Source organism: Peromyscus californicus, unplaced genomic scaffold (genome assembly GCF_007827085.1).
Source record: "Peromyscus californicus insignis strain IS unplaced genomic scaffold, ASM782708v3 Scaffold_5__1_contigs__length_169319896, whole genome shotgun sequence".
In the NCBI taxonomy this organism is placed as follows: domain Eukaryota; kingdom Metazoa; phylum Chordata; class Mammalia; order Rodentia; family Cricetidae; genus Peromyscus; species Peromyscus californicus.
In genome coordinates this window covers 87,473,318-87,486,757 of record NW_026294573.1, presented here as the reverse complement: position 1 = coordinate 87,486,757, position 13,440 = coordinate 87,473,318, and the positions used below count along the sequence as shown (strand labels likewise).

Genomic DNA, 13,440 nt, shown 5'->3' with positions numbered 1-13,440 from the left:
CTACAGAAATGGTCACAGCATGCACACACCACACACAGGCACACGCACACAAACACAGTGCACAAATAAGTAAGACCAAAAGAAAGCCAGTCATTTTATAGTCATTCCTGTATTGAATTCCCAGTACACCAAAAGATTAATCACTAGTGTTGCCTCTCGGAATCCGGCAGAATGATGGGCATGTTGCTGTGTTCGTCATTTCTTAAGGACGTTCATCACTATGCACAAAACTTGTAAAGCAGATGTGCAAAGCAGAGCTCTGCAAAGATGTGAGCTTTGCAGTTAACAAGTCTGAAGGGAGTCAAGAGGTCCACTAAGTCAATGGAAGGGAAAACACTAAGCTAACTGTTAAAAAGAGGGGGAAATCTTGCCTCCCTTTAAAGACTTCTGTGTCAAGATAGTATATATGACGTTTGACGCAGGAGAAAATGGTGCAGTCTCTCCCATTGGCTTTAAGCCTCAGGGCTTACAAAGTTTGATTTCGCAGGCACTTCCTGAGCAATCAACATCCTCCAGGAGTTACTCTTCTAAGAGCAACACAGAAATGAGCAACGTAAGCAGTTCTGTCAGGACTTAGATTTCAGTAGCTCCCATGTGCAAAAGACTCGTGGGAAAAAGGGAGATAATGCAGTCTGTTCTGCCTGGGGCTGTGAAGGCAGAGGATCGCCAAAAAGGTAACATCCGAGGTAGGCTTTGAAGGAAGCTGCCTACCAGCTCCTGGTTCAAGGTGTCACCACCTGGTTCACTGGGAAGAGAAAGTCTCTTGAATTTACAGCTCATATATTTATAGGAGCAGACTCCTATAAAAACCCCGAGGCAGGCAGTCTCCTCAGCAATCATCTCCATTTCACTGGAGACACTGTGATTCATAAAGCGAAAGGGTGCCAAGTGGAGATGCCGGGTCCTGAACCCAAATCGACCGGTCTGACACCAGGGCGAGCTGTGCTCAGACTGCCAAGTCTGAGCCAGAGTGCTGCAAGGGTCTGGACCCGGAAGTTGAGAAGAGGCCTGAGAAGAGACCGACCCCTGCAACCGCCCACCGGTCTCTCGGCCCTGCGCTCCAGCCCCGACTTCTCCATCACTCACCCGCCGCTTGGCGAGAGGAAGTCGGTGTCATCTTCGTCTCCGGCCCCGAACATCACGTCGGCTTTAGCTCGGCTGAAGGGAGGAAGTCGATGTTCCCAGGGCCTGTCACAACCGATGTCGTAAATTGCCGCAGCCGCGAGCTGCTTTCCGGCAGGAAAGCTCTCTCCCGGTAGTGGGGCCCAGAGGAGACCCGGCGGTGGAGAAGGTGGAGCAAAGGCAAATGAGAAGGTGAGCTCCTGGTGACGCAAGGCCTCGCCAGCCCTCCGAGGGGGTGGAGTTCCTAGGCTCTGAGAGAGGATTGGTCAGATAGCTCAGGGGGCGGGGCCGGGGCGGGAATCGGTGGCCTCTGCTGCAGTCGTGGGACGCGTCGAGCCTGACAGTAGTGGCGGGGGTTTGGGAGAAGTCCAGACCTGGTGAGGGGTTCCAGTTCCAGAGGAAGGCACGGGCGGCGGAGCTCGACCTGGGAAGGTAAGGCCTGTCCCTTTCCTTTCCCAATCCCAGCGTGTTCGCTGTCCTTTCCCCCTCCCGAATCAGGACCCCCCGCAGCTCCTCTGGGCTTGGGCGGAAAGAGAGAGCGGGGCGACTAGAAGTCTGGGGATCTGAGCCGTGCGGTGGCCTGTCCCCTACAGCGTTATTGCTATTATGACCTTAGGCAGGGTGCTCGGTGCCTCAGTTTCCCCATCTACGCAAAGGACCTTGTGTCCAGTGTCTCCGTGTGCGGTTTGCCAAGGTTTTAAATCTCAGTGATCATCGAGTCGGGTCCGGGTCTCTTCGTAATCAACGAATTTGCAGAAAAGAAAACAGGAGAACTAACCACTTGGGTGACTAGTCCGAGGTCACGCAGAGTAAAGGGCAGACCTGGTCCTTTGTATCTGGGTTTGGAGAGCTAATGAGTGAAGGAGAACCCTCGCCCTTAACTAAACTGTGTGGCATACCGCTTGGGAAAGGACCTCGTTTCTAAAATTCAGATAGGAGAGGTCTCGAAGAGCTGGGATATTCGGGAGGGTGGATGATGGAGGGAACTTTGAAGGTAGAAAATCCTCAGCTCACTTTTGCTGGACTGAGTTTTGCTGCCAAGGTTTTAAGTCAACATTAGTTGTTGCTGACTTCTCCGCCTCCAGTTTTCACCGTGTGTGTGTGTGTGTGTGTGTGTGTGTGTGTGTGTGTGTGTGTGTGTGTGTGTGTGTGTGTGTGTTCTGTATTTCTTTGGCTAACCCGGTATCATTTTTGAACGATCATGAACCAGACCTGGTTAGCCGCGCTGTGGATAAGTTGATAGTGTGTCCCATTGTAGCGTCCATTTCCACAGATCTCATTGGAGTTCTTTCTCTCAGCTTTTCTTCTCAGTCAGGTTGGTCCTGTAAGTTGGCCCTTACCGGAATGCGTTAGTCTGTTGGATGATGTTGAAGGGACGGGTAGCTCTCTCCCAGAGAACTTTGTACCTCTTGGCACTTTCCCTGTGGGGTTCTTTATTATAGTTTTTGAACTACTAAGTTGTAAGTCGTCTTGCCCACAGTGGGTTCTCATTAATTTTTTTATTAGATTGAATAATAGAATTTATCCTTGTTCCTTAATTTACTCTCATTCCCGCCCCCTCCCCGTGTGACCCAAAGAGCCAGCGATGGCTCTTGTCTCTTTATAGGTAGCTTCCAGAAAGATAAAAATGCTGTACTGGCTGTGAACTGTCTGGGTTGCTTGGTCTCTTTTGTTCATTGAAGGTGACTGCACTATTGTCTAAAACTCCAGGGGAGGGGGAAGGGGAAATAGTGTAGCTAGAAATATTATACGTTACTTATAATTTTTGTAAGTAAATTATTCCTGTTTATCTGCGGATAAGGCTGTTGGTCTGCTTCCTGTGTTTATTTTACAGATTAAGATGGTTACAGCAGTGAAATCTGACTGTTAAAGCCAGGATAAACTGGAATCTGTGCAGTAGGACTGGAATCTAGAGCAGTAGCTCTGTTTACATTGTGAACTTGAATTGGGAGGAGGGGGTGAATGGATAATAAATTCTAACCCTGCCCTAGGCCTGATCACTTCACTACTAAAACATTTCAGTCATGCTTTCTTTCTTTTTTAGTTTTTTTGGGTTATTTTTGTTTTTGTTTTTTGTTTGGTGTTTTGTTGTCTTGTTTTGTTTGAGACAGGGTTTCTCTATGTACCCCAGCTGCCCTGGAACTCACTCTGTAGACCAGGCTGGCCTCGAACTCAGAGATCTGCCTCCTCCGAGTGCTGGGTATGAACCATCACTGCCCAGCTTGTTTTTTGTTTTTGTTGTTGTTGTTGTTGGGGTTTTTGTTTTGTTTTGTTTTTTGAGATGGTCTATTTATGTAGCCCTGGCTGTCCTAGAACTCATTATGAAGACCAGGCTGGCCTTGAACTCTCACTGAGATCCACCAGCCTCTGCCTTTCAAGTGCAGCGATTGAAAACTATGTCACTACACTGAGCTAATAATGTTTTTGTTTGTTTGTTTGTTTTAAATAGGAAACCTTAGAGAATGTCTGAGCTCTTTTCTTGCATTCTTGGATGGAGGTGTTTTTCTCATGGGTGTTTTAAATGGCCTTTCTTAGGTATTCATTAACCCTAAAACTGGCCTGTTTGGTGATTGGGACACTCTAGGCAGGCATAATATCTGATCTTGAATTTCATACACAACATGAGGAAGAGAAAGGTAGAAATTGGTCTTCCTCAGTCTTTCAGACTTAGAATTGGAAATGTAGGATCTGGTGCTTCTGAAAAGCCAGTCATTCTGGTTTAGGGCATCCAACTTGGTACTACTGGAGTTGGAGTCAGGAAACCTGAGTTCCTCCCTAGCCTTTATAATGTGCTCAGAGTTTAGGTCAGGTTCCCAAAACACCTTTAAAAAGGATCAGATGTAGACATGTCTGCTGAGAACTGGGAGTGCAAAGATAAGTAATAAATACAACCATAAGCTCAAGTTCAAGTTCAGTATGTTTGTTCATTTCATTTTCTTAACCATACACACTGAAATGTGTAGAAAATGTGTTGATCATCAAATGTGGTAGCATACCTCTTTGATCATGGCACTTGGAAAGCAGAGGTAGGTGGATCTTGAGAATTAGAGGCCAGCCAGGCCAACATAGTGAAAACTGTCTTTAATATATATATATATTATTATAATATATATATATAATACATACATGCACAGAGAGAAAGAGAGAGATTAACTAGGAAGCATCAAATTTAATAATTCCTTCAAATCAAATTTTCAAAAAGATGATAACTTTTATATCAAGCAAATCCATATTATTATCTTCCAGTGGTGTAGAGATATGGATTGAATGTAGATTAAAAATATGTCTATAGTATTCTATTCATTCAAGTTGCTAAAGGCAGAAGAATATATAATACAATTTGAGAAATATCACCTTGGAGACTACTGTGTGTAATGCCAGCCTTTGTGTAGATCAGGAATGAACTCTCTAGGAAGTTATTGTAGAATATCAAAGTAGGAAGAGATCATATCTCTTCATTATAATCCAAAGGGAAACTGGGTTGAAGTTTAGAACCAGTGCCCTAAACCATGCCTTACCTCAGCCAGTCTGCACACCCCATGTTCTAGGGATTAACCTTTCCCTCTTTAGACTACTGAAATTGTAGGGTTACATGGAGGACTTTGGAGATGAGTAGGATTCCCAAAGGACACTGGGAGGTAAGGCTTTCCAGGTTGAAGGAGCAGCTTTGGCAAACACAGGCAGGTGCATGTTTCCATGGCACTGGGAATTGAAGACAGGATTTTGCACAAGCTAGGCAAGCATTCTACCACTAAGCTATATATCACCAGCCTAAAGGGGGCTTTGCAAAATTTTCCAAGACAAGAGATGTACTTTTACCTGCTGCACCTGTGGCTTAGCTAACTAAAGTATGTTCAAGTGGGGAGTCAGGCACATTTTACATATCTTAGTCCAGCTTAAAACACAATACCCTCTGTGAGTTTTGTTGTTTTTAACCTAAAGCCTCAACTTTTTCTTGGAATGTGGTTCTCAGAGATCAACAGACTACAGGCGAATCTTATCTCAGCTGCCTGTTTTACAGTTTTATTGGAACACAGCCATGCTCATTTATTTACATATTATCTATGGCTACTTTCATCCTTCAAGGTAGAGTTGAGTATCTGCAGCAGCAATGACGTGGTCCACAGTACCTAAATGTTTAGTCATTGGTCCTTTATAGAAAACTTATCAACCCTGGCCTGAATCATATATGGTTGCTTTCTTCAACATACAATAACTACTTCAAAGTCACTCACAAAGCAGCCTGACTACAAAATTTTTCTAGAGGTTTATGAAAATTTCTGCCAGCCTTTAGAGTTGATTCCTGCATCCAACAGCAGATTGTGGGCATCTGTGTGACTCCCTCTTATCTAGTATAGCTGAAGCATTCAACTTGATTTTCATAGACACAACCACTAGAATGGCTGTGTAGAGTAGAAGTTATGTACTTAAGCTTTGGGGTCAAATTTCTTCGCTCCTTATTAATTGCATAGGCCTTGGGCAAGTTGCTACGCTTTTTCCATTGTAAAATAGGGGTAACAATAGTACCCATTTTCCTTTCTTTTCTTTCTTTCTTTCTTTTTTTTTTTTTTTTTTTGTTTGTTTGTTTGTTTTTCGAGACAGGGTTTCTCTGTGTAGTTTTGGTGCCTGTCCTGGATCTTGCTCTGTAGACCAGGCTGGCCTCAAACTCACAGAGATCCATCCTGGCTCTGCCTCCCGAGTGCTGGGATTAAAGGCATACGCCACCACTGCCCAGCAGTACCCATTTTCTAGAGTCATATGAGTTAATTCACATAAGGCATAAAGTACTAGAACAATACTTGCAGGTAGTTAAGTACTCAATTAGTGTTAGTATATCCAATCTAGCAGGGATGATACCTGTGTCCCCACAGTTTGGCTTCTAGACTGTTGAAACAGTAGTCCCTGGTCTCATGCTGTGAGAAAAAAGTCTAAAGCCTCGGCCAGCCAGAGAAGAACGCTTTCTCCTGGAAAGAGACTTAAACCTGTTGGACTACCTTATAGAAGACCCCGTGATGTGTGTGGAGCCACACCTTGACTGGGATTGTTAGATAGGCCTTCTACTGAAACTGCACCTCACTTCAGAATCCTGAAGGTGGACTGTGGGGGAGGGTCACTGCATTTTTTCCTCTTCTTCCTGGTGTAGCCACATTGAATAAGTCTCCTCTTTGTCAGTTAAATTGTTTGAGAGAGTTTAAGATAATAATATACACAGAGTATTAAACAGTAATATGTAAAAGAAACCCAAAGCTATACTTATTAGTCCAAGATAACAAGTTTCCAATTAGATCAGCATGAAATGATTTATACTCTAAATGACATGACTAATATTTTTGGTTGGTTTGTTTGATTTTTAGACAAGGTCTTATTGTGTATCCCCAGCTATTCTGGAGCTATACAGACCAGGATTGCTTCCAAGTCACAGAGATCCATCTGCCTCTGCCTCCACCATGCTGGGATTATATGCATGTACTGCCACAGCGTGACATGGTCAACATTTAAAAAATTCAGTTAGTTCAGAAGTTTATAAAGGAAAAATTTAATCCCTAGAACATGAGGTTATGCAGATTGACTGAGGTAAAGCATGGTAAACACTACTTAGGGCAGTGGTATTAATCTTAAAAACTTCAATCCAGTTTCCCTTTGGATTATAATATAAATTTCAAGTTGAAGAAAATAAAGGTTCCAGACTATAGATAAAACGAAATGACTGTTGTGAAGGTAATAATTCAATACTAAACGTCTCTGGTCCTTAGCTGGAATGGTGGCCTGTAATCCCAGCTCTGGGAAGTGGAGGTGGGAGGGAGGAGTTCAAGATCAGAGAAGGTAAATAGATAATAAGCTTGAGACCAGTGTGTGTGTGTGTGTGTGTGTGTGTGTGTGTGTGTGTGTGTGTGTTGCATGTTTCTTCTCTTTAGGTCATCCCTTCCCTTCTTGTCTCTAACTTGGCTCTGTTGTTGAGTCTTTGTCCCAGTGCTACAAGAGAGAAAAGATGAGACAGTTATCACAGAAAATGAAATGTTTACATTGACAAGAGTTCAACTGATGTCAGATAAATCCCCCAGAAAAGTATGCCTTTGAAAGTTTGCCAGGCAAGTATGAGTGGGGGCAGGGAGTGGAGGCAGTAGGAAGTTGCTCACGCCTGTACTCCCACATTAGCTCCTGGCACAACAAAGCCATTTTTAAAACAGGTCTCCTGTCCTTTGTAACTAGGTATGTAACAAGTTATCAAAAGTCTTATACTTAATACATTACAGTGTGCTGTTTATCACACACACACACACACACACACACACACACACACACACACACACATCTTAGGTACTGGAAGGAAAATGCTTTTGAAGTTCCATGTCTTTGAGTTGTATCATTTTATAGTTTAGGTAACATCCCTAAGCAGAGGAGGGGCCCATCCTTAGGAATGCAAAGCCTGTGGAGAAGGAAGGGTTGAGAAGGGTCCACCCTACCTCTTTTCCTTTGCACAATGACCCCAGGGGGTTGTATACAACCTGCTTTTGTAGGCTGGGGACATTATGCAATACAGCATGACATGGAAGTCTGCCTCTCAAAAGTAAATTCAGAAAAATGGTTCGACAGTAAAACTTTAGACACATTAATGGCCATTTTTAGCCTTGTTGAGTCGTTCCCTAAATAGACAGTATATATGTTAAAGAACTATGAGTATTGATACAATTTTCAAGCAGTTCAGAGTACTAGAATGTAGTTATTTGGTTTATAAAATGAAAGGGGAATGCTGTTAGCCATGTTCCCATGGTCTCTAGTCCGTTGTCAGTTAGCTTTTCCTTTTTCTTTTCTTTCCTTTTCTTTTTTTCCTTTTTAAGACAAGGTCTCACCATGTAGACCAGGTGTCCTAGAACTCAGAGAAGGGCCTGCCTCTTCCTCCTAAGTACTAGGATAAAAGTTGTGTGCCACCATGCCCAGCCTTTGTTAGCTTTTTATCAGCTTCCATATAGTCTTTATCTGTAACTCATACATCTCAAATTGTGTTGTAGTTACATATTTCTTCCACCATCTTTGGGATAGGGCTTCATTGTAGTTCCTTCATTCAGTGCATGAGCAAGAAGTATTGAATGGGCCGGGTGGCGGTGGTGGCGAACGCCTTTAATCCCAGCACTTGGGAGACAGAGGCAGGTGGATCTCAGTGAGTTTGAGGCCAGCCTGGTCTACAGAGCAAATTCCAGGACAGGCTCCAAAGTGGCACAGAAACCCTGTCTTGAAAAAAGAGAGGGGGTGGTATTGAATGGGGTCTGGAGAGGTGACTAAGTGGTTAAAAGCACTGGTTACTCTTACAGAGGACCAAGTTCAATTTCCAGTACCCATGTGGTGGCTCACAACCATCTGTAACTCCAATTCCAGGGGATCTGATGCCCACTCTGACTTACATGGGCATCAGGTAGGCACATGATACATATACATACATAATAGATGTAGGCAAAATATTCATACCTATAAAATAAATCTAAAAAGCTAAAAGTTCTGTAGTTGGAGAGATGGCTTAGTAATTAAGAGCACTGGCTGCACCTGGGGGTCCCTGGGTTTGCTTCCCTGCACCACATGACAACTCACAATTTTCTGTAACTAGTTCTAGAACAGTGGCTCTCACCCTCCCTAATGCTTCGACCCTTTAATACAGTTCCTCATGTTGTGGTGACCCCCAACCATAATTATTTTCATTACTACTTCATAACTGTAATTTTGCTACTGTTATGAATCACAATGTAAATATCTGATATGCAAGATATTTGATAAGCAACCCTTGTAAAAGGGTCATTTGATGACCACCCCCCCCCAACTCCCCTAGCCCCACCAGAGGTCTCGAAAACCACTGTTCTAGGGGATCTGATGCCCTCTTCTGGCCTCTGAGCACTGTATACGCATGGTTCATCTACATATATGCAGGCAAAACACTCATACATATAGTTTTCTTTTTTATTATTAAATTTTCTATTCTTCATATATACCAATCACAGATCCCCCTCTCCTCCCTCCTCCCACTCACCATCCTTCCCCCGCTCCAACCCACCCTCCATTCCCACCTTCTCCAAGGCAAGGCCTCCCATGGAGAGTCAGCAGGGCCTGGTACATTCAGTTGAGGCAGGTCCAGGCCCCTCCCCCTGCACCAAGACTATGTAAGTTGTCCCACCACAGGCACTGGGCTTCAGAAAGCCCACTCATGCACCAGGGACGGATCCTGATCCCAATGCCAGGGGGCCCCTTAAACAGTTCAAGCTAAACAACTGTCTCACCTATGCAGAGGGCCTAGTCCAGTCCCCTGGGGGCTCCACAGGTGTTGGTCTAAAGTTCATGAGTTCCCACTACTTTGGTTTGGTTGTCTCTGTAGGTTTCCCCATCATGATCTTGATGCCCCTTGCTCATAGAATCCCTCTTTTCTCTCACCGACTGAACTCCTAGATCCCAGCTTGGTGTTTGGCTGTGGATCTCTGCATCTGCTTCCATCAGTTACTGGAGAAAGGCTCTATGATGACAATTAGGGTATTCACTAATCTGATTACCGAAGTAAGCCAGTTCAGGCACCCTCTCCACTACTGCTAGTAGTCTAAGTTGGGGTCATCCTTGGGGATTCCTGGGAACTTCCCTAGCACCCTGTTTCTTCCTATCCCCATGATGTCTCCATCTATCATGGTATCTCTTTCCTTGCTCTCCTACTCTGTCCCTGTTCCATCTCGACCATCCTGATCCCTTATGTTCTCATCCTCCGTCTCCTACCCTCCATTGCCTCCCCCCACCCCCAGTTTGCTCATGGAGATCTCATCTATTTCCCCTTCCCAGAGCAATCCATGTGTCCCTCCTAGGGTCCTCCTTGTTACTGAGCTTCTCTGGAGCTGTGAGTTGTAGTCTGGTTATCCTTTGCTTTACCTCTAGTATTCACTTATGAGTGAGTACATGCCATGTTTGTCCTTCTGAGTCTGGGGTACCTCTCTCAGGATGATATTTTCTAGTTCCATCCATTTGCCTGCAAATTTCATGATGTCATTGTTTTTTACTGCTGAGTAGTACTCCATTGTGTATATGTGCCACATTTTCTTTATCCATTCTTCAGTTGAGGGGCATTTAGGTTGTTTCCAGGTCCTGGCTATTACGAATAATGCTGCTATGAACATAGATGATCATGTGTCCTTGTGGTATGATTGAGCATTCCTTGGGTATATGCTGGGTCTTGAGGTAAATTGCTCCCAATTTTTTGAGAAACCACCATAGTGATTTTCAAAGTGTCTGTACAAGTTTGCACTCCCACCAACAGTGGAGGAGTGTTCCCCTTGCTCTGCATCCTCTCCAACATAAGCTGTTGTCAGTGTTTTTGATCATAGCCATTTTGACAGGTGTAAAGATGGTATCTCAGAGTCGTTTTGATTTGCATTTCCCTGATGACTAAGGATGTTGAGCAATTCCTTAAATGTCTTTCGGCCATTTGAGATTCTTCTGTTGAGAATTCTCTGTTTAACTCTGTAGCCCTTTTTGTTTGTTTGTTTGTTTTTTGTTTTTTGTTTTCTTTTTGTTTGGTTGGTTGGTTTGGTTTTTTTTTTTTTTTTTTTTTTGGTTTTTCGAGACAGGGTTTCTCTGTGTAGCTTTGCGCCTTTCCTGGGACTCACTTGGTAGCCCAGGCTGGCCTCGAACTCACAGAGATCCGCCTGGCTCTGCCTCCCGAGTGCTGGGATTAAAGGCGTGCGCCACCACCGCCCGGCTGGTTTGGTTTTTTGAGACAGGGTTTCTCTGTGTAGTTTTGGTGCCTGTCCTGGATCTTGCTCTGTAGACCAGGCTGGCCTCAAACTCACAGAGATCCGCCTGGCTCTGCCTCCCAAGTGCTGGGATTAAAGGCATGTGCCACCACTGCCCAGCTCATTTTTTAATTGGATTGTTCGGTATTTTGATGTCTAGTTTCTTAAATTCTTTATATATTTTCGAGATCAGCCCTCTGTCAGATGTGGGATTGGTGAAAATCTTTTCCCATTCTGTAGGCTGTCGTTTCTTCTTATTGACCATGTCCTTTGCCCTACAAAAGCTTCTCAGTTTCAGGAGGTCCCATTTATTAGTTATCGCTCTCAGTGTCTGTGCTACTGGTGTTATATTTAGGAAGTAGTCTCCTGTGCCAATGTGTTCAAGACTACTTCCGCCGGGCGGTGGTGGCGCACGCCTTTAATCCCAGCACTCGGGAGGCAGAGCCAGGAGGATCTCTGTGAGTTCGAGGCCAGCCTGGGCTACCAAGTGAGTTCCAGGACAGGCGCAAAGCTACACAGAGAAACCCTGTCTCGAAAAAAAAAAAAAAAAAAAAAGACTACTTCCTATTTTCTCTTCTATCAAGTTCAGTGTAACTGGACTTACGTTGAGGTCTTTGATCCACTTGGACTTGGGTTTTGTGCATGGTGACAGATATGGATCTGTTTGCAATCTTCTACATGTTGACCTCCAGTTATGCCAGCACCATTTGTTGAAGATGCTTTCTTTTTTCCATTATACAGTTTTGGCTTCTTTGTCAAAAATCAGGTGTTCATAGGTGTGTGGATTTATGTCAGGATCTTTGATTCGATTCCATTAATCCATGTGTCTGTTTTTATGCCAATACCAAACTGTTTTTATTACTATAGTTCTTTAGTAGGGCTTGAAGTCAGGGATCTAACTTGTATTTCTTAATTAATCTAAGTAGTTTGTAACAATAACTTTGAAGGACTAGAAATTTACATTACATTGTGCAATAAATCTTTTTAGAAATATTGCATGAATGAACAAGTTCCTCAGGTTCACATAACTAGCAAGTGCCTAGGGTCAGGTCTAGAGGACCACCCTTCCTGGTCCTAGCTCAGGAGTTGTTGCATTCTACCATGAAGCCTCTATCTGGGTTTCAGACAGCTCAAGTTTTTTGGGGCTTTTTGTTTTGTTTTTGTGTGGTTGGTTGTTTATTTGTTTGTTTGCTTGTTTGTTTGTTTTGGCTTTTCAAGACAGAGTTTCTCTGTGTAACAGCCCTGGCTGTCCTGGAACTCATGTTGTAGACTAGGCTGGCCTCAAACTTAAAGAGATCCGCCTGCCTTTGAAGGTGTGAGTGTACCACCACCCCCAGCTCAGACAACTTAGTTCTTTGAGGGTTTGTTGTTCAGTTGTTTTGAGACAGGCTCATACTATGTAGACCGCGCTGGTCTCAAACTCACAGAGTGTGCCTCCCAAGTGTTGGGATTAAAGGTCTGAGCCATCACACCCAGGAGCAGATTTTCTTGTTTTCCGTTGTACTCTCTCCTACAGCACTTGGATAAAGTCATCTTTTGTTAATTAGTGGTTTGAGGGACGTAAGTTCCTATCACATAATCTATTTAACTTCAGCTTTCTGTTGAATAGAAAGAACAACTCAACTGTTTTGACGTTTCTGTTTCAGATCATATTCTGGGCACATCAACACTATAGCCTAGACAGTTAAAATCCTCTGTAACTAAAGACAGATTCAAACAATCAAAGACCTTGGATTGTATCGAGTACAATCTGTCTTTGACTACAGCAAGCAAGTAGCCAAAGAAATGCTCTGCCCCTGTGTGTATCTGCGTAGCTAGGATTATTTAAATCAGATGACAAAAAGCTATATACTTTGGGGAGTGGAGGCAGGAAGATCAAGAATTCAGGGTTGTCCTCGGCTACATAGTAAATTCAAGGCCAGCTGAACTATTTATTTTTGTATACGGGTGTGGGTATTCACATGTGTGGAGGTCAGAGTATGACTTTGTGGAGGCAGTTCTTCCACCTTTGCTTGGGTTTGGGAATCAAACTCAGGTTGCCAGGTTTGCTCAGCAAGTGCCTTTACCCACTGAGTCATCTCATTGGTGATTTTCTTAATGTCACATAGCGAATATGTGACAAACTTCTATCTGTGAAAAATAATGCCATACATAAAGCATTCTGAAGTCTTTACACAAATTATACTTGAAATCATTCTGATTAGGGCCTGAAACTGCACCCAGACTACAGTGGGGCACTAAGAGGAGAAGGAAAGAGTGCATTCCTGCTTTCCTAATTCCAGGGTATGGCTTAGCCAGCGGCGAAGGGGAGCAGTCAGGTTCAGTGTCCAGGAAATCACTCCTCAGTGGACTTGGGCCGCTCTGCCATTGCATAACTAAAGGACCTTTCCAGTTTGTTTGTCCTGTCCAATGTGAGTTGGGCTCTGGGGAACAAGCAAATAAAAGCTTTCTAAAGGCTTTGTGAAGAATGTAGTTTTATACTTGATCTTCTTTGTGTGGAAAGGTGAGAGTGGGCTAAAGAAAAGAGCTCCTGTATGGTTTACTGCCAAAACAGGATATGTGG

General features: G+C 43.8%; 2 protein-coding genes across 6 annotated transcripts in view; one reads left to right on the top strand and one right to left on the bottom strand.

Moving 5' to 3' along the window:
- Positions 1-1,261, bottom strand: part of Fkbp15 (FKBP prolyl isomerase family member 15) — a 57,405-nt gene extending 56,144 nt beyond the window's left edge. For 3 of the 5 annotated variants that reach the window (XM_052716985.1, XM_052716984.1, XM_052716983.1), the window contains exon 1: positions 1,087-1,231. In XM_052716985.1, coding sequence (XP_052572945.1) covers positions 1,087-1,139 — 53 coding nt within the window. In that variant the 5' untranslated portion in view covers positions 1,140-1,231. Of the gene's footprint in view, positions 1-1,086 lie in introns of all 5 variants that reach the window. The other 2 variants (XM_052716987.1, XM_052716990.1) reach the window with 2 other exon arrangements.
- A 159-nt stretch (positions 1,262-1,420) lies between these two features.
- Slc31a1 (solute carrier family 31 member 1) overlaps positions 1,421-13,440 on the top strand; it is a 34,177-nt gene continuing 22,157 nt past the window's right edge. Inside the window, exon 1 of the mRNA XM_052716992.1 lies at positions 1,421-1,554. The gene's annotated coding sequence lies outside the window, so the exon portion shown is untranslated. The remainder of the gene's footprint in view (positions 1,555-13,440) is intronic.